This window comes from Ipomoea nil, unplaced genomic scaffold, assembly GCF_001879475.1.
Source record: "Ipomoea nil cultivar Tokyo-kokei standard unplaced genomic scaffold, Asagao_1.1 scaffold2014, whole genome shotgun sequence".
Taxonomy (NCBI): Eukaryota; Viridiplantae; Streptophyta; class Magnoliopsida; order Solanales; family Convolvulaceae; genus Ipomoea; species Ipomoea nil.
The window spans coordinates 262,755-285,555 of record NW_017618442.1 but is presented as its reverse complement, the minus strand read 5'-3'; the positions used below and the strand labels follow the sequence as shown (position 1 = coordinate 285,555).

The window sequence follows — 22,801 nt, the reverse complement described above, 5'->3', positions numbered from 1 at the left end:
TTCTTCATCATCATCACGTGAGATATGAAAGATTAATCCAATTCACACACTTTGTAGAATGGATCAGCCTAGCAGTCAAAAACAGTTAACCCAGTTGGGCAACGTGTTTAAATACCAAAGGTTGGTATAAACTGACTCAAATAGGCTACAGGCTCTGATACCAATTGTTGGTCCCAAAAGAGGTTAGGTGAAAGTCTAGAGGGGGGGGGGGGTGAATAGACTTTCAAACTTTTTCGCACAGCACAACAATTGCTAAGACAGAGATAAACCAAAACTCATAACTAGATTGTTAGAGTATGGTGCACAGCGGAAATAAATAAACATAAAGTGTGTGTGAGATCGTGTGATGATATATCTTCGTGAGAGCAATTATGTAAAGAGCGGTATGTAAAGAAAGCAGTAAAGAACACAAGACAATTATAGTGGTTCGCGAGGTGGTGTAATCCTCCTACTCCACTTGCTCTTTTCTCCAAGAGCCAATTCACTATATCTAACACTCCTTGGTTTCAAGATACAATGAATTTCCGTGATCTAGTGCTTTGATCACAAAGCCCGCACTAATCACGCCCAGTGACACCACACTGCTGCTTCGGGTTTCACGTCGCCGCGCTACTATCCCAGGATTTCACGACTCCGCGTTACTTTCCCCCCGTCTTCCACACTCCGGTAGAAACGTATCCGTGATCTGGTGCTTTGATCACTAAGCCCACACCAATCACGCCCAGTGCCTCCGACACTGCTGCTTCGGATCTCACAGCTCCGTGTGACAATCCAGGATTTCACAGCTCCGTGCTACTTTCCTCCCTTCTCTTGTTTTGCTCCAAAACAAGTGTTCTCTTGCTTCCAACTTCTGAGACTCTGTAGATGATCTTCAATGATGCGCAGGTCTCTTTGATGAAGATAAACACTCTGGAAAGATTTCTCCTGATAGCTCTGAGTGTTTTTCTCTCTTTGAATATATCAAGTAAAGCACTTGATATTTTTGCTCTGCTTTGCTCTGTTTAAGAACTCTCAGAATATTTTTCTCTTGAAGCTCTCTGAGTTCTTTTTTTCTCACACTTGAAGATTTTAGCTCTTTTAAGCTTAATTGCTCTATTCGATCCTTTGATGGATTCGAATTTTCTGCTCTCTTGTTCGTAAGTTCGTGATCTGCTCTACTTCTCTTCACATCAAGTCTTCATATCTTCATCTTTTTATAGCTGGTAATGAGAATCTGTCCGTTGGAAAGAGACGCTCTCATTTTTGAAATCTTGTATCTTTTGTCAGAGATCTTATCTTATCTTCTGCAAAAATGTCAGAAGAAGATAAGCTAGCCGTTGATGGAGTTTCATCTCCATGTAAATGAGCTCCCAAACTTCATCTGATATTCCTCTGTTTTAACGTTGAGTAGAAATATCTGGGTCTCAGTTTTGGTGTAGAATGGCTTCTCTGATCAGCTCTGAAGTGGTCTTTGTATCTCTGGGATTCAAAAATAATCTTTATTTTAATCCCATACTAGTTAGACTAGTATTTTCCTTGTGAGAATATTTTTCACTGTAAGTTCTGCTTCATCTTCTTCATTCTCACGTCTGGGTGTTCTCAGACTTCAAACTGGCTTTGAACTTCCACCCAATTTGAATTTCTCCTTTGTAATTGACACCCAATTTCAATTGGCTTGTAATTGGCTCCCAACATCTCCTGGTGCTCCAATTACTTCTCAATGTTGACTTCGAAATTGGACTTCTCTTTGAATTTTATCTCAATTCAATTGCTCCTCAATGTCTTCTTTTAATTGGTCCCCAATCTGAATTGCATCCCATACTACAACTTGAATTGGCTCCCAATTTCAATTCTACATTGGCTCTCAATGTTGACTTCGAAATTGGACTTTATCTCAATTCAATTGCTCCTCAATGTCTTCTTTTAATTGGTCCCCAATCTGAATTGCATCCCATACTACAACTTGAATTAGCTCCCAACTAGCTCCCAATTCCCTTTTGAATTGGCTCCCAAGTGCAATTGCTTCTCAATTGCCACCCAATTTCCACTTGTAATCGGCGCCCATAGCTTAAACTAGCGCCCAACTCCATCAGATTAATTTAATTTGACTTCTCAAATTTTACCTTGTAAAATTGTTGATGGTGAGTTTTGAACTTAAGCCATTTCAAATAATATATCAAGCATCATCCACTTCGTCCATACAACTTTTGATTAAATCTCCAATCACATTTGATGTACTTCTTTCTTTCCATAGATGCTTGATCTCTAAGTCAACTTCATGCATTCTTCCAATATTAATTTTCTTCACGAAAATTCTTCTGGGATATCTTCTTTGAGTAGTAGCGACGTGAATATTGTATCATTCATCTTCTTCTTCAATTTGTCATTTTCTCCAGACAAATTCTTGATTTTCGGCTTTATATCTTCTTCTTCTATTTTCATCCATTTTCTTCTGTTTTTCTCTTTTGATAATTAAATAATTTCCCGATCATGGTCTAAGACTCTACTAGACCTAGAAATAAAATTGGGGGATCTACAAATACAAATTTGGCATATCAAAACCATTACACTTTATTCCTAACACACGGTAACTTAGTGGCTCAACAGACAAGGTCAAATGTCGGTGCGCACAAGGAATTTGTCTAGTTTGGGCATAATTCCCACACTGTCGCTACCGAGTTTCGAACCTTGGTCTCTTCTCGCAAATACTGCCTACTAAATCAGTGAGATAAACCCGTGCAACAAGTTTTTTTTTTCTTTTTTTTTTCTTTTTTATGTGCGGTAGAGGAACCGGTTGACCCCAAGAAATTAGTAAATTCTCCTTGTCGGGACACTTATGGCCTCCCTCTCTAGGATATCTTCAAGCCCTGCCAGAGGTTGCTCCAAGATCCTCGTCCCCAAATCGTTTAGTTGTCCTAGATTAGCAAGATAATCAGCACACTAGTTCCCTTCCCTAAGGATATGATTGATGTCACAATCCCGGATTTTCCCCAAAAGTGTCTTGCAGTCAATAATTAGAGTATTGGCCTTTGGGCGAGAGGCCCCCTCCCCTCTAATGGTGTGAACCATAGTTCTGAGACCGTCTCCACTTTGATCCTGTTAAACCCTCAACTTCTAGCTAGCAGGAGCCCCTCCCTAAGACCCCAAAGTTTCGCGATGAAGCTATTTGTGATGCCAACCTTGGATATGAACCCCACAATCCACTCTCCATTATGGTCACAGATCACACCTCCTGCACTAGCCATGCATGAGCTCGTTTTTTTTTTTGCCCCATCAGTATTGAGTTTCACAAAGCCTTGCTCCGGAGGCGACCAACTGACCCAAACTTGTCTACCCGACCTGTGGCCTTGCTGCTTAAGAAGGACTTGTTGCGCTTCATCTGTCTCCTTCCTCGCTCGCCTCACCACCACGTGTGCCAGAACCTACATATATGAGAATACCCATTTCTATCGACCATTCGCCCGTGTACCGTTGGTACCCTAACAGTTCTGCTCAATCCAAGTCAACAACGACGAATGGGATCCAACGTTGAAACCTGCAGACGTAGGCCATTGGTTCCAGTTGTCAATCGCCATCTCACAACGCCTGAACAGGTGATCCAGGGTTTCCACTCCTTTCCCACATCTCAGACAACCATCATCCTGAGTCAGTCCACTTCTTTTCCTATCTTCATTGACAAACACCCCATTCTTAGTGATTTTCCAGAAGAATAACAACACTTTTTCAACACAACGAGCACGCCAAACCCATCCATAGTCTATCTCATCCTTTGATTGACATGCAATAAGATTATACGCAGACATAATCGAAAAACATCTCGTACCTGAGTGTGGCCAACTCAACACATCTTTCTAGTCTCATTAGCTCTAATGTGGCTGATTGGTGAAAATAATATTTGTGTGTATTGAATAAGGGAAAACAACGTACCTATATATACAACCAAACTAACAGAAAGATAGGAATTTAAGCTAAAGACTAGGTTCACAAGTTTCAAATCCTAACTGCCTAATACACCCCCCTTTAGCGGAAGGCGGACAGGGTACAACGCCGAGCTTGAAACGGAGGTCATGAAACCGGGAGGCAGAGAGTGGTTTGGTGAAGATGTCTGCAAGCTGGTCATTAGTAGAGACGAAGTTCACTTTGAGATCCCCGGACGTAACCTTGTCTCGAACGAAGTGATAGTCTACTTCCACATGCTTAGTCCGGGCGTGGAAAACGGGATTCGAACAGAGGTAGGTGGCACCGAGGTTGTCACACCAGAGTACTGGGATGGTGAGACAGTCCAAAGCGAGATCCCGAAGTAGTGACTGAATCCAGACGACTTCCACCGACACATCGACTAGTGCTTTGTACTCCGCCTCAGTTGAAGAGCGTGCAACTGTGCGTTGTTTTTTGGAACTCTAAGAAACCAGATTGGGGCCAATAAACACCGCGTACCCTGCTGTAGATTTCCTGTCTAGTGAACGGCCAGCCCAATCGGAGTCTGAAAAAGCGTGAACCACTGGAGATGCTGAGCCAGTGAGACGAAGAGCTAGATGTTGTGTCCCTTTGACATACCTCAAGACGCGTTTAAGCGCAACCCAGTTATCCTGCTTAGGATCGTGCATGATCTGGCATAGCCGATTAACCGCAAATGACAAGTCTGGCCGTGTGACAAGGAGGTACATTAGGGAGCCAACGAGTTGGCGATAAAGAGTAGGATCATCCATAGGTGATGAGTCCACAGAGGGCGTAGACGTAGCCGCTGTAATCGGTGTGGCTAGAGGTTTGCATGAGTCCATCCCGGCTTTGCGAAGCAGCTCTGTCATATAACGGCGTTGGGATAACACCACAACACCAGGAGTGTACAGAGCTTTAACGCCAAGGAAGAACTGCGGTATACCAAGATCACAGATTCTAAAGGTTGAAGAGAGCTGCGTCATTACTGTTTCTACCTATGTGGTATCATTACCAAGCAACAGAATGTCGTCTACATATATTAAGATGTAGATTTGAACCTGGACAGGATCATAAATGAACAGAGACACGTCTGATTTTACGGGCGAACCCCTACACTAACAAGAAAATCATGCAGCCTTCGGAACCAAGCACGGGGTGCCTGCTTAAGGCCATATAACGACCGTAGTAGTTTGCATATGTGGTTGGGGTACCTTGGATTGGTATAGCCGGGTGCCTGTCGCATGTAGATATCCTCCGTGATGTGCCCGTTTAGGAACGCATTATGGACATCAAGTTACTTCATGGTCCAGTTATTCGAAACAGCATAGGCTAGTAATAGCCGAATGGTAGCCGATTTAACAACCAGCTATAAGTTTCTGAATAATCGATGCCTGGTACTTGGTTGAACCCTTGGCAACCAAGCAAGCTTTATATCTATCGATGGAGCCATCTGATTTATGTTTTATACGATATACCCATTTGCTACCTATTACATTCATAGAAGCATCAAAGGGAACTAAAGTCCACGTCTGGTTCTGCAGAAGGGTATTGAACTCCGCATCCATAGCGGTACGCCAATGCGGGCTCTTAACTGTTTGGGAATGACATGTGGGTTCATCGTCATCAACCGAGGCAATCATGGCTCGGGGAGGGCGCCTTTGTTGGTTTGTCGTTGTGCGCAGCTGCATGTTATGTTTTCTTGTCGGTGAGCGTTTCCTCCTAGTCCGAGTTGTTGCTGTCGAGGAAGTGGACGGCTGATAAGACGAGGATGTGGCATCACCTGATGATGTCGCTTGTAGTGGTGGATCAGCGCTTCCAGAAGGAGGCAAATTAAGCGGTAGTGACGGAGCCGGGAGACCACTGCCACCGGCAGCCGACTGGAGTGTACTGCCACCGGTGTCCGATTGCAAAACACAGGCACATGCCCACGGGAAAGAGGAAACATTCCCAGTGGTCCGCCGGGAGTATTCTGCTGCCAACTTATAAGGAAACACATCCTCGTTAAATCTGACGTGACGAGCAATATAAATTCGCCCTGAATCCCTGTCAAGACACCTGTAACCACTAAAAGAGTCGAGGTAACCCAAAAACACACATGACACAGAACGAAACTCCATTTTATGTTGGTTATAGGGGCGCAGACAGGGAAAACATTCACAACCAAAGACTCGGAGAAAATTGTAGTTTGGTAACCTTTGGAAAAGACGGGAATAGGGGCTATGATTTTGTAACACGGACGTTGGCATACGATTTATTAAATAGACGGCCGACTCAAACGCAAACGACCAGTATTTATGGGGAACCTGACTGTGGGCTAACAAAGCCAATCCTGTCTCCACGACATGACGATGCCTGCGCTCAACCAGGCCATTTTGTTCATGCGTGTGAGGACACGACTGTCTATGTAAAATCCCTACGGTCGTGAACACCGAAAGTAACTTGCGGTATTCACCCCCCAGGTCTGACTGGATGCTTTTAATGGGACAGGAGAAGTATTTTTCAACTAGGGAACAAAAGTGAGAAAAAATAGGATAAATGTCGATTTTATTTTTCATTGGATAAACCAAATGTATCTTGAAAAATCATCGACAAATAGGACAAAGTATTTAAAACCGTCAATTGATGTGACTGATGAAGGTCCTCAAATGTCGGTATAAATTAATTCCAAGACAGATTTAGTTGTATGTTTAGTTTGGGATAAGGGAAAGCGTGTGGACTTTGCCATTTGACACATGGTACAAGCATTATTCATAGAGTTCAACGGCCTACTGACTGAACATCCAGATAAAATCTGACGCATGACCCGAATATGTGGATGGCCCAGGCGGTTATGCCAGATTTGAGGTGACGTTTTCGCTGATATTATAGCCACCGGAGATGACGTTCTTAGCGAATACATCCCTCCAATGTTGGGACCTCTAAGGAGCGTTTGACGGATGACCTGGTCCTTCACAAGAAAACAAGTTGGGTGAAATTCAAAATAAACGTGATTATCTTTTGTGAATTTTTGAACTGACAACAATGACGCACACAACTTTGGGACATGCAATATATGATTTAGAGACAGTGACCGTAACAGGGTTGGGAATAGATACTGAACCTGTATTGAGGATAGACAGACCTGTACCGTCGCCAACCTTTAGGTGTTCTGTGCCTGTGTATGGTTCTGTGTCATTCATAACTTCCTGATTTGGAGTAGCATGGGCTTTTGCTCCTGTTTCTGGTAACCAGACGTTAGTGAAGGGATCAGAGTTAAGATCATCCTGATGATAGGCCATATTTTCACGCGAGGCATGAAGACGAACTGCGGGTGGAGGAGGATTACCGTCGGTGCCGTCTGAATAACGCATATAACATGTCAACGCTGTATGCCCGGGGATATCGCAAATCTGGTAGCGTATACCACCACAACCACGCTACCCCCTCCCCCGCTGTCCACGATGACTCCGTCCGCGACCATGGGCGACCGGTGGTTGCTGAGTGAAGAACACCGCCAGCGATGCAACTGCGGTGGACTGGGATTCTTCTGGAAAAAGGTACTGGTGAGTGGCCAGGAGGTCAGCAACCTCCGGTAATGTCAAGGGATTGCTGTTCGCGGTCAAGGAGGCAACCAGTCCACGATATTCCGGTCGGAGCCCCCTGAAGACATGAAGATTCTGTTCATCAAGGGAGACCGACCGGCCAGCTTGCATGAGTTGTTCGATGAGGACCCGTGCTCTACCTAGATAGTCGGACGGGGAGGAATCACCTTGGCGCAGATTCTGGAGTTGTGTGAGGAGGCTTAGCGACCGTGCTCTCGATGAAGAACCCAGCGCAGTCTTGACGGCAATCCACAGCAATCGAGACGTTGAATGGCCAATGGCTAAGTTAAGGACCTCTTCTGCAAGAGATGAGAATAACATGCTCAAAATGGATTGATCTTATTGAATCCATTGAGCATGTGCAGGGTTGGTGACCGGAGGGGCATCGGAGGACGACACATCCATGATCTCCGGCGGACAAGAAACCGTATAGGTTCTGACCGCGTAAGAACGGCACAAGCTGCGCTCTCCAGAATAGGAAGTTCGAGGCGGTCAGCTTAATGGAGACGTAGTGATGAGCTTGGTTCAACATATTGGAAGAAGGGGTGGTTCGTGGTGCATTTTCCGGTGAAAAGGTGGTGGCAAGAGCCTCTTCGGTGGGAGTATCGGATGCATGTGAAGGGCTTTCATTAGAGGCCATGGGATCAACAGAGCTTATCTGATACCAGATTTAGGGGTGAGCAAAATATCGGTTAACCGCCCGATAACCGAACCGACCGAAAAAAACAGTTTTCGGTCGGTTTCGGTTATTGATCTTTTAAAAAATCGGTTTTTCGAATTTTCGGTTATTTTGCGGTTATAGCCTTTCGGTTATCGGTCCGACCGATAACCGATTATATATATATATATATATATATATATATATATATATATATATATATATATATATATATATATATATATATATATATATATATATATATATATATATAAAGATAAAGTACAATCATTTATCATTAAGTGTTAAGTTTTATATTGATTTTGCCCAAACATTCTGCCAAGAATTCTTTTTTGTGCTGGGACGAACAAGGTAAACAAAAGCACGCTGCATAAATCATGTGTAAGTATACAAAAAATGAGCAAAATTAATTTAATCTAACAAGACGCCACTGTTGCCTTGAGGTCTGCAGACCTTTTTGCAGATGCAGCGGTAGTGAGAGCCGTTCTTGTTAATTAGTCTTACCTTGGTCCTTGTAGACGTAGGCCATGCGCTTTCCCAGGTTCCATGCCACTTCCTCCTGGGTACGGTGTTCACTCCATCGATCTGAATCAGTGAGGTGTTGGGAATGGTCGGTTTTTCGGTTACCGACCGAAACTGATTGTCGGTTTTTTGGTCGGTAATAGTACTATTTCGGTTGGTTTCGGTCGGTCATGACGGTCTAAAATTACGATCGGTTTTTCGGTTTTTTGGTCGGTTATGTAACTGACCGACCGTTTGCTCACCCCTAACCAGATTGGTGAAAATAATATTTGTGTGTATTGAATAAGGGTAAACAACGTACCTATATATACAACCAGACTAACACAAAGATAGGAATTTAAGCTAAAGACTAGGTTCACAAGCCCCAAATCCTAACTGCCTAATATGGCTTACCATGTTGGCTGGAAGGACCCGGTCTAGTGTGTCTGTATTCTAGGCTTTATTACCTGTTATGAAAAGGTTAACCTGAACATTCTCCAGGTTAGGGGGGATATCCACATTCGACAACTCAATCAGTGGTTTGTCCTCGACCCACCATTCCCTCCAAAATTCAATGGAGTTCTCATCACCTACCTTCCACTTCGTGCCCCGTTCCAAGATATCTCTACCCTTGAGAATGCCCTTCTAGCACCAGGAAGTATCTCATTTATTAGAGATGGAGAAAAACTCAATTGTTTTCACATATTTTTTTTTCCGAAGAGCCTTCACCCACAACTTATCTGGGCAAGAGGTCACTTGCCAAACCAATTTGATCAAGAAGGCAAGATTGAAGTCGTTGGCCCGTCGGATGCAAGCCCCCCCCCCCCCCCCCCCCCGCCCAATAACACGGGGCTTACACACTTTGGACCAACTCATTGTATGTATTTTCCTGGTGTCTTCTTCTGAGTGACTCCAACGGAAATTCCAACAAATCTTGTCAATGTGGTTACAAGATTGATTGGGAGGGCCAATGCTTGTATCATATACGTTGGGGTTATAGCTAGGGAGGCCTAAACCATGACCCTTCTCTCAACCATACTCAAGGTGCTAGCCTTCCAATTAGCCAAATTCCTCCCCATCTTGTCGATCACTGAGATAGACATGTCCTTGAATACCCTTTTATGAAGGATGGGTATGCCGAGATAAAATCTCAACTGAATAGTGGAGGGAATATTTTTACTACTTGAAAGAATGAAATGTGGTTTTACACTTCATTCATATTTAATACACTATGCTTCGTACCCACCCTTGATGATTTAGATTTTTAGATAGTTTTTTTTTTTTATGCATCATAAGGCCCTAAAAAATGTCTAAAATAACATTCGTGTAAAAGGTGGAATCCCTCATTTCGAGGCCCCCACATCTCTAGGCAACATAATTGTGGATAGGTAAATCATAGGCTGAAAATTATTTTGGTTATTACCCCATGAAAAGTTGATGATTTTTCGAACCTGGATTATAAGAATTAGAATACGGGGGTCATTTCTGGGCCTTTGATTAAAGCTATTCATTGCATTGGCTCATTCAAAATTATTATCATCATCTCCAATCATATATGTATTATTTTGCTTCATAGCCATCATAGAACACAAGTTATTCATTTTTTCATCAAATAACGCAGACATTTGAATCTTCAAATCAGCAATTGAATTAACTTCATACATACCTGGTGTCCGTCCCCTTACACTCTTTTGTTGGGAGTTTGCTCCTAGCATTTCATACAATGCTAAGGTCTCCTCCACAGTGTTTTCTCCCATGGCACCTCCAACCGCATTATCAACAATTGATTGGCTAGTTTGGGTCAAACCATCATAAAAAGTTTGATTTTGCAGCTCCAATGGGTAGTCATGGTGAGGGCATTGAATGAGCAACATTTTGGTCCTTTCCCATGCCTCATGGAACGGTTCACCTTCAGCTTGCGAGAAAGTTGCAATTTTCCTTCTTAATTCAGAAGTTTTAGCATGGGAATAGAACTTATTGTAAACCTCCGGCCATGTCCGAAGGGATCCAGGTGTGAGAGACATGAACCATTATTTTGTCGCATCTTTCAAAGTGTACGGGAAACACCTCTTCCTTAGTTCATCCTCCGATAGGTCATTCAACGGAAAGTTTTGGGCTACCCCGTAGAAATCTCGGATGAAGGTAAGGGCATCCTCGGTTGCTGAACCGTGAAAAGATGGCAACTGATTGTAATGGATCGTCTTCAGCTCATAATTCCTGGCTGCATTGGGAAACACTAAACAAGAAGGTGAAGTTCCTACTTGGGGCCTACCAAAGTCTTTCATTAGCCTAGGAACGGGCCTAGGGTTAGGGTTGGGGTTGGGGTTGGGTGGAGGAAGTGCAACCATGGTTGTGGGTGTTTCTTGTGGTTATAGTTGTGGTTCAAGAATTGAGTTTTCAGGAATTCGTTTCTTTTTTCTATCCATGCGATCGTCTAAAGGCAACAATTCAGGATTTAAAGAACGACGACAATGCATAAAATAAATAAATGAATGAATGAACAAAATAAAATAGCAAAAATAATTAAATAAATTAATTAATTAACTAAATAAAATAAGCAAGCAATAAAGACACAAGATAAGATAGGTACAACAGTCAAAAGCAAATTGGAAATAGCTAAACAAATGTTATGCAATTATTTGGAAGTAATATTGAGCAAAAGAAAATAAACAAAATAAACGAATTGCACAATAAAGAAGACGAGGAAGAACAGAAAATAAATTGCAAAATAAACAAGTTCCCGGCAACGGCGCAAAAAATTGATGGGCAATTTTAATTATATGTCTTTGCTATTGCACACTATCACTAAAACTGATTCGTGCACTTGCGATGACATATAATTAAAATTGCCCATCATGTGTCTGTATTCTAGGCTTTATTACCTATTATGAAATAGTTAACCTGAACATTCTCCAGGTCAGGGGGATATCCACATTCGACAACTCAATCAGTGGTTTATCCTCGACCCACCAGTCTCTGCAAAAGTCAATGGAGTTCTCATCGCCTACCTTTAGACCTGACAATTCGTGTATACGGGTCCGTTAACGGGTTGACACGATAACGACACGAACACGATAAGGCTAAACACTGACACGACACGTTATGGTTAGCAGGTTCAAAGTTTTAACACGAACACGAACACGATTTGTTAACGGGTTGACACGATAAACACATTTTAAGTCGTGTCGACACGAAACCCGTTTAAACTCGCTATTTCTATTAATATATTTAAAAAATTAAAATTTAAAGTTAAGTTATATAAACAAACAAAAAAACCTACAATTCAATCCATTAAAGAAACTAAAAAATATTCAATTCATAACATTCATACAATGATAAAATAACATCCAAAAAAACATAATTAAAGGAGTAAATACTAGTTTTTAGAATAAAATTGAACACAAAAAAAATTCAAATTTCAAATTGTTAAGCATCAACAATTGGTGTAGGATCTTGGCCTAATGTAGTAAACTCATCCTTAGTCATGTTCATAATATCTTTTGTAATATCATTCATGACAATGATTCTTACCTAAATGACAATGGTTCTTAGCGGGTTATAAACATGTTTGTATAAACGGGTTCGCGTTAATGGGTTAACACGATAATATTAACGGATTAAACGGGTTCTTAATAGGTTTAACGGGTTGACCCGTTGAGACACGAAACATAACGGGTTCTTAATGTGTCAACCTGTTAACGACCCGGGACACGTTAAGGCTAAATACTAATCTATCATTTTCGTGTCCGGTTTCGTGTCGTGTTAACAGGTCGTGTCCATAATTGCCAGATCTACCTACATTCCACTTCGTGCCCCGTTCCAAGATATCTCTACCCTTGAGAATGCCCTTATAGCACCATGAAGTATCTCCATTATTAGACATGGAGAAAAACTCAATTGCTTTCACATATTTTTTCCGAAGAGTCTTCACCCACAACTTATTTGGGCAAAAGGTCACTTGCCAAACCAATTTGGTCAAGAAGGCAAGAGTGAAGTCTCTGGCCCGTCAGATGCCCCCATAACACGGGGCTTACACACTTCAGACCAACTCATTGTATATATTTTCCTGGTGTCTTCTGAGTGACTCCAAAGGAAATTCCAACAAATCTTGTCAATGTGGTTACAAGATTGATTGGGAGGGCCAATGCTTGTATCATGTACGTTGGGGTTATAGCTAGGGAGGCCTGAACCATGACTCTCCTCTCAACCATACTCAAGGTGCTAGCCTTCCAATTAGCCAAATTCCTCCCTATATTGTCGATCCCTGAGATAAACATGTCCTTGAATACCCTTTTATGAAGGATGGGTATGCCGAGATAAGATCCCAACTGAGCACTGATGGGAATACTTTTACTACTTGAAAGCATGAAATGTGATTTTACACTTCATTCATATTTAATACACTATGCTTCGTACCCACCCTTGATGATTTAGATTTTTAGATAGTTTTTTTTAGACGCATCATAAGTCCCTAAAAGAGGTCTAAAATAACATTCGTGTAAAAGGTGAAATCCCTCATTTCGAGGCCCCCACATCTCTGGGCAACATAATTGTGCATGGGTAAATCATAGTGACTCAGCTGCCTATTAGGTTGAATGACCAATGTCTTGTGCTCACAATTTGCCACCCAAGAATCAACTAAACTACCTGTGTGTGCTCACAATTTGTCACCCAAAAATCGTCACATGTGAATTCTTTGTTATCTCACATTGGTGATGATAAACTTAGGGGGCGTTTGGTTCACTGAATCTTGGATTACCCCAGGTAATAGGATTACTTCTAGAATGTATTGTAAGATTTTGGGAATGTAAGATTACCTTGTGTGTTTGGTTTGGATGGTGTAATATAATATTACCTTGTTTGGTTCAGGGTTATATTTTAGGTTATATGGATCAATTTACAATAATGCCCTCAATAATATATATATATATATATATATATATATATATATATATATATATATATATATATATATATATATATATATATATATATATATATATATATATATATTATGTGTGTGTATTTATTTATATCTATGAATGTATATCCAAGCTTAAATATTAAAAAAAAAAACTACATATATAAATATACACATGTATATTTGATTATATAAACATATATTAATTTCATTATTATTATTATTATTATTATTATTATTATTATTATTATTATTATTATTATTATTATTATTATTATTATTATTATTATATAAGGATTAGTTAACAAGGGCAAAATTGGAATAATTCAAGGTAATCTAAGATTACCTAAAAAAAATGGGGGTAATCACATTACCTTGAAACATTACCGCCACATCAGCTTTCAGGTAATATAACATTACCTGGTAATCTCATGACTTGAACCAAACAAGGTAATATAACATTACCAAACTCAGATTAACTAGGTAATCTAAGATGACCTGAACCAAACGCCCCTTTATAATCAAGGACAGTTGTCAAATCTTGTCTTAAATTATCTTTCCCTTAAAATCAGAACAACGGTCACATAATCAAGTTCAATCTCCACATTTAAAATACCACTTCCCTTGTCTAAGACCTCTCCTAATTCCCCTAAAACTCTGTCAATAAGTTTGACAGTGAATTAATACTTGTTTGCCAAGAAGATAATTTGCCCTTGCTTTAAATTATTACTTGTTCCCATGTTTTTAATTAATCACTTCAAATAAAAAGAATATGTTTTTACAAATAGTTAATTGTGAGGGTTGATACCTTTAAACATTAAAAGAAATTTAAAAAGCTACTCCGTATTAATTAGAATATGTATGCCGGCTTGCATAATTTATATAGTACCCTGTATAATGTGTACAAAAACGGAGTAATATTCATTGAAAACATCCAAAAAGCACACACCATTTCTTTAAAAATATTTGCTACAAAATCGTCAATTTGTCACCATCATTTTAATCCCTAAATACACAACTTCAATAATTTAATGCCAATGAAAACTTTGAGTTTACGTAACAATGAATTAGCAAGTAAATTTGAAATTTAAATCAATTTCAGGCAATAATAATAATAATAATAACAATAATAATAATAATAATTCAAAATTACTTGTTATCAGTCATTACAGAGTGGTGAACGATCTGACCAGGCTGGACCCAGAGAGCAACATTTATATGTAGCCTGTAGGCATTGTGCACTCCCCCACTCCCCACTCACGTGCTTGCCCCCCTTCTAATTAATCAATTCAATAAACTTTTTTTTTTTTAAGTCAAAAGAACAAAAAATTTGCAATGGAAAAAACTAAATCTTTATAACTTTGATTTATAGCGAAATTCACAACTTCTTTTTATTTTATTTTTTTGACGAGGAAATTCACAACTTCTAGGCACTTGAGAGAAGTTATCATGGGCTAAAGAAGTAAACTAATTCATGTTTACTATATTCAAAGACTAGACAATTTTAATAGAAAATCAAATTTGTGGTTATTAATCTAATTTGGACCAACTAATTATTTGGTCATTAAAAAAGAAAAAAACTCTATTCGTCTCATTTTATGTCTTTGATTTGATTAATGAGATTTGACTAAAGTTATTTTTAATTCAATTTATCATAATATTAAGTTTAATATTAATATACAAAATTCATATATTTAGAAACTATATTAAAATATTATTAAATATAAATAAAAAAAATTAAGTAAAAAATAAAGGGTTGGTAGTAAACAAAATATGTGAAATGAGACAAAAGAAGAGTATATATCATTGACATGAAAGAATTTGAATTTTACAAGAATCACCACTTAGTTTGACGCTGAGTTTTGAAAACACGAATTTTGAAGTTAAAAATGGAGGCGAGATGATGGAATGATGGTAGTTGGTTCACGAAGATTGTCAGGTAATATTAAAAAAAAAAAAAAGGAAGGGAATGAAAACAGAGATAAAAGCATTCAAACAAATGAGAAAAGAACACGCAGATGAAGAAATACATACATACATTATACATACATACGCCCATGATATATAGTGGGAGAAAAGGAGAGTGAGTGATGTTTGTCTTGTGGGGTTAGTCTTGTGTTCCACCATTATTAATTATACTCTCGTGGATTTCAGCGTTGTTTTTCAAACTTCCTCTTCATACCCGCGCTCTAAACCCAGCATCCGTTGATTATTTTAACCCCACCCCCCATCTCCTCTTTCTCAAGTTTCCCCTCCCCGTTTCTCTAGATTTACGTATTTCTTGATTCTTGTGTAATCCTGATCAGGTTGGTTTATAAACCCAAAGGAGAATCCGACTTGGGGTCCGAATCCGAGGCCGAGGTTTAATGGGTATTTGGGTAATGGCTGTTCTGTTTGGGAAGAAAGATGTACAGTGAGTGATTGTAAAGTGGAGAAAAAGGAGTGAAATAGTTACCCCCCATTCTTTTCCTATTTTCCCTTTGTTTCTTTTTATATATTCTTCACCCAAAAGGATATCTTTTACTATAGTATGATAGAATCAGTATTGGTGGTAAAGAATGCAGAATATGAAGAAGAAAGTCAGTAATGGAAATGGGAATAGCAATGAAGCTTCAAAGCCTAAAGAGAGACATATTGTTTCTTGGTCTCAAGAGGTCTGATATCACTGCTTTTAATTTTTGAATTTTGGAGTTACTGTCTGTTGTTTTGCTGGGATTTTTTATTTTTTATTTTTTGAATTCTTTATCTTGATTCTTGTTTTCTGATGGTTTGGTTTGAGTTGCAGGAGGATGATATACTGAGAGAACAGATTAGACTCCATGGAACAGAGAAGTGAGTCTCTAGCTGTTTGATTGTAACAGTATTCTTTTTGTTTTGATAAGAAGTTGCTTCAGTGGGTGATGGATGAAAGTGAAACTGTAATACATGATTGGTTGATTGTTGTTTTCATACATTTATGCAGTTGGACAATCATTGCATCAAAATTTAAAGATAAAACAACCAGGCAATGCAGAAGGAGGTCAGTTTTTAGCTATTTTCTTTGTTTTCCCTGCTTTTTGTGGATATTAATGGATTTTGATTTTGAGGTCTCTGTATACTTGTCTTTTTTCAGTTGAGTGTAGTCTCATTTGCTTTTAGTTGCTTGTGCAGATGGTTCACTTATTTGAACTCCGATTTCAAAAAGGGGGGATGGTCACCTGAAGAAGACGTGCTCTTGTGTGAGGTAAAATTGGTCCTTTTCAACTCTAATTGCTCTCTCTCCATGCCTCTAAATCTTGGTTTTGAAGGTCAAGTAGTTTCTGTTTTCAACCTGATAGTAGGGGGCATATGATTGATGGGTCTGTTATATATGTGATGACATTTTACCTAAATTAGTCTAGAAGAATTCTCCGAGTGATATTAGTTTAATTTCATAATCTGATATAAATAAGACTGTGTGCAGGCTCAGAGGATTTTTGGCAACAGATGGACCGAGATTGCCAAGGTGGTCTCAGGCAGGTAAGTGGAACATTGCTTCGTTTACTCTATATATATTAGCTTATATGATATGATGTTTTAATGCCTTTCTTATATGTTCATCCAGAACCGATAATGCTGTGAAGAATCGATTCACTACCTTGTGCAAAAAGAGAGCAAAGAACGAGGCCTTAGCTAAAGAAAATAACAATTCATTTATTAATCTAAACAACAAAAGGGTTATCTTTCCAGGAGCTGGATCTCCGTTTAAGAAGCTGAGGTAATATACGCAGATGCTTCAACTACATTTTATAAGACCACAGTTTAGTAAATAACATGTACTATTGTGTATAGGAGGAGCCACATATCGGATCTCCCAGAAAATTGCAATAGTGGAGAAAAATCACTTGTGACTTGTAATGCAGTAAATCAGCTGCAAAGATCTCCATTTTCAGTACTCCCAAATGTTGGGAGCAGTTTACCGACCAATCAAAATGTCAGCATTAAGGATTCACCTACCAATGGTAAATATTTCATTGAAGCTGTTCAAAACTTTTATAAGTTAAATTCGTGCAAGAAATCATATGAAACTATTTTGATTTTTTTAAGTATCTTTTAATTTATTCCATGATTTAAGACAATTAACTAAATCTTGTATTCTTATTGAAGGAACTTTTCTTAAGAAGGATGATCCAAAGATACTTGCACTGATGCAACAAGCAGAACTGCTGAGCTCCTTGGCGCTCAAAGTGAATTCAGAGAACTCACACCAGAGTCTTGAAAATGCTTGGAAGGTAAGGAAGAATATTATATTGTTCCATTTCCAGGTTAAAATTGTATTTTTGATGTCAAGAAAAAAGCTTAGAGTGAAATCAAGTTATCAATTCTTTCAATGTGTAACTCTGCTATGTCCTAACACAACAAGAATGGTTGTTCAGGTACTTCAAGATTTTCTCAATCAAAAAGAGGATGATGTGCTCAAGGGCAGAATTTCTGAGATGGATTTTAAGGGCTTAGCAGAGGATTTGAAAAACATTAATGTACCTAGTCAATCTTGGAGGTATTGTGACAGGCATGCTATAGTTTCCTTAGCCATGATTATCCAAGAATGAAGTGCCTAATTTATGGTTTTTCAGGCAACCTGCTTTATCTGAAGATTCTGCAGGCAGCTCTGAGTATAGTTCTGAATCAACTTTGTTATCCCATGCTCCTGGTGATAAGAAAGAACAATGTGAAGCTGAGGTATCTGCCTTGCATCAGGATATTGAATCTGGGTTACAATCGACTGAGATAGGGGATCGAACCACTATAAATGCATTTTCAGGTGGAACTCCTGCCAATGCAACTTGTACTGAAGGTAGAAAAGATTTATACTTTATTGGGAGGGATTTTGTGATGCAAACCTGGTTGGCCCGATCTTCTCTTCACACTCTAATTTAAAGAATATTTTTAAATAATTTATTAGGCTAGGTTTAACTTGGGTTGGGAAAAGGGTTAATTTTTGGCTTTTCCCAACCAAGTTAAACCTCCAGATTCGATTTCACCTAGCCTAATAAGTTATTTTAAAATATTCTTTAAATTAGAGTGTGAAGAGAAGAGCGGGCCAACCAGGTTTGCATCATTTTGACTTGCTTTAAATCTTCAAATGTATATTGATGAATTCTCTCCAAGCGTATGAAATGTGCATCTGTTTTTCAGCAGATATCTTACCAACTTGTGACAAAGTCGGTGCCAATGAGGAAGCAGCAGCTGAAGAATGCAGCTCCCCTCTGCATGTAACTCCATTGTTCAGGACACTAGCAGCAGCCATTCCCAGCCCAAAATTTTCAGAAAGTGTAAGTAATCTAGATTTTTATGATCAATATTACGGTGAATTAGGTACTAATAAAACCAATAACTCAGCAGCCAATTATTAGCTTATTATAGCTGCATATCTGCCAGAACTTGGATCACATCAATAAACTTCCACGCCTTCCTCATATCAAATTATATGTAGCTTTTGTTAGAAAGGCACCTTTATTTGAATTTCCATCATTGTGTCAAAAGAGCGTTCTCATAATAACTGAAATGTCACATGGTATAATGAACAGATACCACAATGATGTCTACTGTCTAGGCAATCAAACACAACTATTGTGGCTAAAATGAGAATTCTAGGATTATTATAGGTTAAAACAAGAGCATAGAAAAGAAGCAAACGCATAAAGGAGATGTTAAGGTAGCTCTAAATAAAATGGAATGAATTATTTTAACATTTACGATGAAGACATGAAATAATTAGTTTTTCCTGAGAAAAATTGATGACATAGTTATTAGTTGAAAGAGTGGAGTGGAGGAAGAAAAACAAGAGACTACAAAGTTATGTTGAAATAAACATTAAATTGGTTAAATTGGATAAAGATGATATATGCATTCAACCTTATGCTAATCTGAATAGATTTGAGTTGAGTTACAGTGACCAGGGATTAAGACAAATTATAACAGCAATCGGGAATTCTTGTTTGCTATTCAAAGGAGTGCTACATTTTCAAAAGACGATGTTTGAAAATCTAGCATTATCTTCCTGAACAATATCAACTGGAGAAGTTGAAGCTTTGCATCATCAACCAACACTTTTCACCATAAAATTCAATTAGAAATATAATGTTTTTTTTTTACATTGCAACCTTGAAAAGATGTTTATCGTAACCTTTTGAGAATTGAACCTTTAGAGTTTCAAGAAACTTGGTTACTGTATTGCTTCCAAAAAGTTAAAAACTTTGAAATATTTTTCCTCGTATATACTTTTGTTTATTCTTATCGATCTGATCTAAAGTAAGATGCAGGAGTGACACATTGATTTGTTTGATTGTTCAGGAGAGACAATTCCTACTAAAAACACTTGGAATGGATTGTACATCCCCAAAATCAAGCATCAATAATACTTCCCATCCTCCATCTTGCAAGAGGGTCCTCCTCCATAGTCTATGACAGACCGACCATTTACACAGATTCTGCGGCACTCAGAATCAGCAGGGAGTTTTTGACGCGTAGATTTCCTTTGAGCTATTTTCTCTGGCTTGCAGTCATTAGTACGACCCGAGTTTTTTCATAGAGGCCTGTGAAGATCTGGTCTGCATTCTAGAATGCTACGGGGCATCCTAGTCTTGTTTTTGGAAGATCTGACAAGATGATCTGCATCCTTTCTGGACTTACTACTACTACTACCCTAATACAAGTGTAGTGTGCTTTTCTGTGTTGTGCCTCATTCTTTGGTGTGTTGATTGGGACTCGGATTAGGGCATTCGATGTTCCCACAAGTTTTCTTGGCATTAGAATGCCAATTGTACAGATCATACAGTGTAATTAAAAACTGGCACCTTGCTGATATAACAGAACCCCAAAAAAAAAAGAGGAAAGAAAGAAGGAAATCTAATACATTTAGAGAGAGACAAAACTGGCACAGAAGGATCAACCAGATGAATTGACCTCTGTGTTTTGTGTTAGAAAATAAGTATTTTTAGTTTTTGGTGGTGTACTAGTGTTTGATTCTTTTTTTTTTTTTTTTTTCCTGATTTATATGTAACATGTAACTCATACTCATTGGGGTGGTGAATATATAATATTGTTTTTGTGTGCAGACATTTCTTCTTTCTTCTTTCTACTCCATTAATGTTCTGAGACTGCAAAACTTGAGAATCAAAAAAAAAATTGGAATGGAAGAGAATGCATGCACAGAACAGTAAAGAATGAGAGAGGTTAGGAGAGAATTGCTTACCAAGAAAATAGTGATGCCTTTTGTGTAGCTATGACATGAGAAGCTTCTTCAGCTCTGTGTTGTCTCTCCTTTTTTCTGAATATGTATTATGTAATGTGGGGAAGGGGAGGGTTGAGGCCTCTCACAAATCTGTTATTCATCTGCCTTTTGACCAGAGGGTTTGTGCTTTTTGTGAATTGTGATGATGACATGCCAGAAAGCTAGTGCTATAACAGGAGGGAAACCTGTGCAAATTAAAGCAATCACTGCTTCAAACCTCTGCATAAAATGTTCTCTCATACATTTTACACCACCAATCACAAACAATGTTGATATGATATATTTTATAAAAAATTAAATTCATGTTGATATGATGGATTTAAGAGCTGCATTATGCTTACTTCCTTGGGCTGACTGCTACAAGTCTTTATTCACATAATTCTTTGGTTATCTAGTTGTTTTACTCTACTTAAAATCAATACCCCTCTATAGTAAGCCACAATGCCATGTTTCGAATCGAGCAGGGGCTGAACTCGACTAACGTCCAACAAAAACACTTATAATTTTTTATAAGGTAGTATTTGTTTCATACTTTCTCATTTTAAAAGATTAATTACATACATCATAATGGCCAATTTCAATTGAATCAATCTTTGGGACAAAAGTGATAATATAATATATGAAGCCTATTCTATGGGACAAAAGTTAAATATCTCATGATTTAAAGACAATTTTGACTTACCAAAAAGGATGAGTTAATTACCGATTTGGTCCCTCGACTATGAGAATTTCACCAATTTGGTCTTTAATTTTCAAAATTCTTCAATTTAGCTCCGATTGTTCTTTTTACCCGAAATGATCCTTAGTGTAATTTGTCGATCAAACTAAAAGGGTAAAATGGGGAGTCCACGGCTATTGTCCTCTCTCTCTCCCCCCTCCCGGTCCTCTACCTCCACCCGGAAGATTTAGCACTGTTCATTAGAGACCTCTTCACTCGCCTCTAGATCGGCAAGCAGGCAGCGGTTTCCAACTCTCTCTCAGCCGGCAGCGTCTCACTCCAACGATCCACCTCCACCTCTGCTATGACTCTGCCACCCTCATCTCTCTTCTCCGTCAACACCGTTGGCGGCCAATTTCCTCGATTTCGACGACATTCAAGCAGCAGGTGACCAAATCGCCTACAATCGCTACAGAATTTAGGAATGTGTTCATACTCAATCCTCTGCCAAATCCACGCACTTCTCCTTCCTGATTCACGACCTCAATCCAAATCTTTTCATCCTGATCCTGAAGCAAATCCAACTCCACCTTCACTCGAGCCGTACTTGGCCTTGTTCGACGAACCGTGGATCAAAAAGATGATAAGGCAATTTTGGCAACTTAAGCCATATGGCTGCGAACGGTAAATCTCTCTTCGAACTCTAATCCGGCGACCAACGAGCGAACTTGGCCCATTTTCCTTCGATTTCTACTCTGCCTTTCGCCAAAATTCATGTACAATCGATTTCTTCAGTAAATTTGATGAGCACATTCCTTGATTCTAACGATCCGATGTGCGCCTTGCCAGAAATAGGTAGGATTTTTTAAAATTGAGCCCTAATTGCATCGAGAAGGCATTTTCATATCCACTCTTTGATCCACGAATCCCTGCTACAGTCTGTCGCCACCTCGCTCACCACCTTGTGCAGATAGGGGTGAGTGACGTCTTCGCCGTCCCTGGTGACTTCAACCTCACACTAAGATGCTTAAAGATCGGATGGTAAGAAATGGGGATGCAAAAGGGTTTCAGTTCCGTTGACTACTCCCTGCTTCGTGGACCAAAGAGTGGAGATGAAAATGAACGAGAAAGGAAATAAAGTGAAATTACAAATCTGTCCTCAATTTATTTGCTTTAAAAACGCTGGTTTGACTATAGGATCAATTCGGGTAAAAAATGCATAATCGGGAACTAAATTGAAAAAATTTTGAAAGTCGAAAACCAAATTCGTGAAATCCAAATAGTCGAAAAA

At 39.1% G+C, this 22,801-nt stretch overlaps 3 protein-coding genes and 1 long non-coding RNA gene across 5 annotated transcripts; 1 reads left to right on the top strand and 3 right to left on the bottom strand.

Moving 5' to 3' along the window:
• Positions 1-3,086: 3,086 nt before the first annotated feature.
• On the bottom strand, positions 3,087-3,782 carry LOC109147540. The gene is made up of 2 exons (XM_019295140.1): positions 3,507-3,782; positions 3,087-3,401 (listed from the first exon to the last, which is right to left on the bottom strand). The coding sequence occupies exons 1-2, from the start codon at positions 3,780-3,782 to the stop codon at positions 3,087-3,089; spliced, it is 591 nt and encodes a 196-aa protein (XP_019150685.1).
• Positions 3,783-4,379: 597 nt separating this feature from the next.
• LOC109147539 (uncharacterized mitochondrial protein AtMg00810-like) lies at positions 4,380-4,901 on the bottom strand. The gene has a single exon (XM_019295139.1). It carries the CDS (start codon positions 4,899-4,901, stop codon positions 4,380-4,382), a length of 522 nt encoding a protein of 173 aa, XP_019150684.1.
• A 10,705-nt stretch (positions 4,902-15,606) lies between these two features.
• Positions 15,607-20,675, top strand: LOC109147528 (transcription factor MYB34-like). Of its 2 annotated transcripts, none has more exons than XM_019295131.1 (12): positions 15,607-16,254; positions 16,386-16,432; positions 16,563-16,619; positions 16,751-16,823; positions 17,043-17,098; positions 17,184-17,336; positions 17,411-17,580; positions 17,726-17,850; positions 17,995-18,116; positions 18,193-18,413; positions 18,755-18,891; positions 19,913-20,675. In XM_019295131.1, the coding sequence occupies exons 1-12, from the start codon at positions 16,159-16,161 to the stop codon at positions 20,024-20,026; spliced, it is 1,371 nt and encodes a 456-aa protein (XP_019150676.1). In that variant the 5' UTR covers positions 15,607-16,158; the 3' UTR covers positions 20,027-20,675. The 2 variants fall into 2 exon arrangements, with proteins under 2 accessions (XP_019150676.1, XP_019150675.1); XM_019295130.1 differs by having other exon boundaries at positions 17,411-17,597; positions 17,719-17,850.
• Positions 20,588-22,780, bottom strand: LOC109147529. The gene is made up of 2 exons (XR_002048670.1): positions 21,535-22,780; positions 20,588-21,037 (listed from the first exon to the last, which is right to left on the bottom strand). It is a non-coding gene; the product is annotated as an uncharacterized LOC109147529 (long non-coding RNA).
• Between the last annotated feature and the right edge of the window lie 21 nt (positions 22,781-22,801).

Coding starts and splice junctions, on each gene's coding strand:
- LOC109147539 (XM_019295139.1), bottom strand. CDS start 4,901: ATGACGCAGCTCTCTTCAACCTTTAGAATCTGTGATCTTGGTATACCG.
- LOC109147540 (XM_019295140.1), bottom strand. CDS start 3,782: ATGTCTGCGTATAATCTTATTGCATGTCAATCAAAGGATGAGATAGAC. Junction 3,402..3,506: donor CTACGTCTGCAGGTTTCAAC/GTTGGATCCCAT, acceptor TCATATATGTAG/GTTCTGGCACACGTGGTGGT.
- LOC109147528 (XM_019295130.1), top strand. CDS start 16,159: ATGCAGAATATGAAGAAGAAAGTCAGTAATGGAAATGGGAATAGCAAT. Junction 17,099..17,183: donor GCCAAGGTGGTCTCAGGCAG/GTAAGTGGAACA, acceptor ATGTTCATCCAG/AACCGATAATGCTGTGAAGA. Junction 17,851..17,994: donor GTCTTGAAAATGCTTGGAAG/GTAAGGAAGAAT, acceptor ATGGTTGTTCAG/GTACTTCAAGATTTTCTCAA.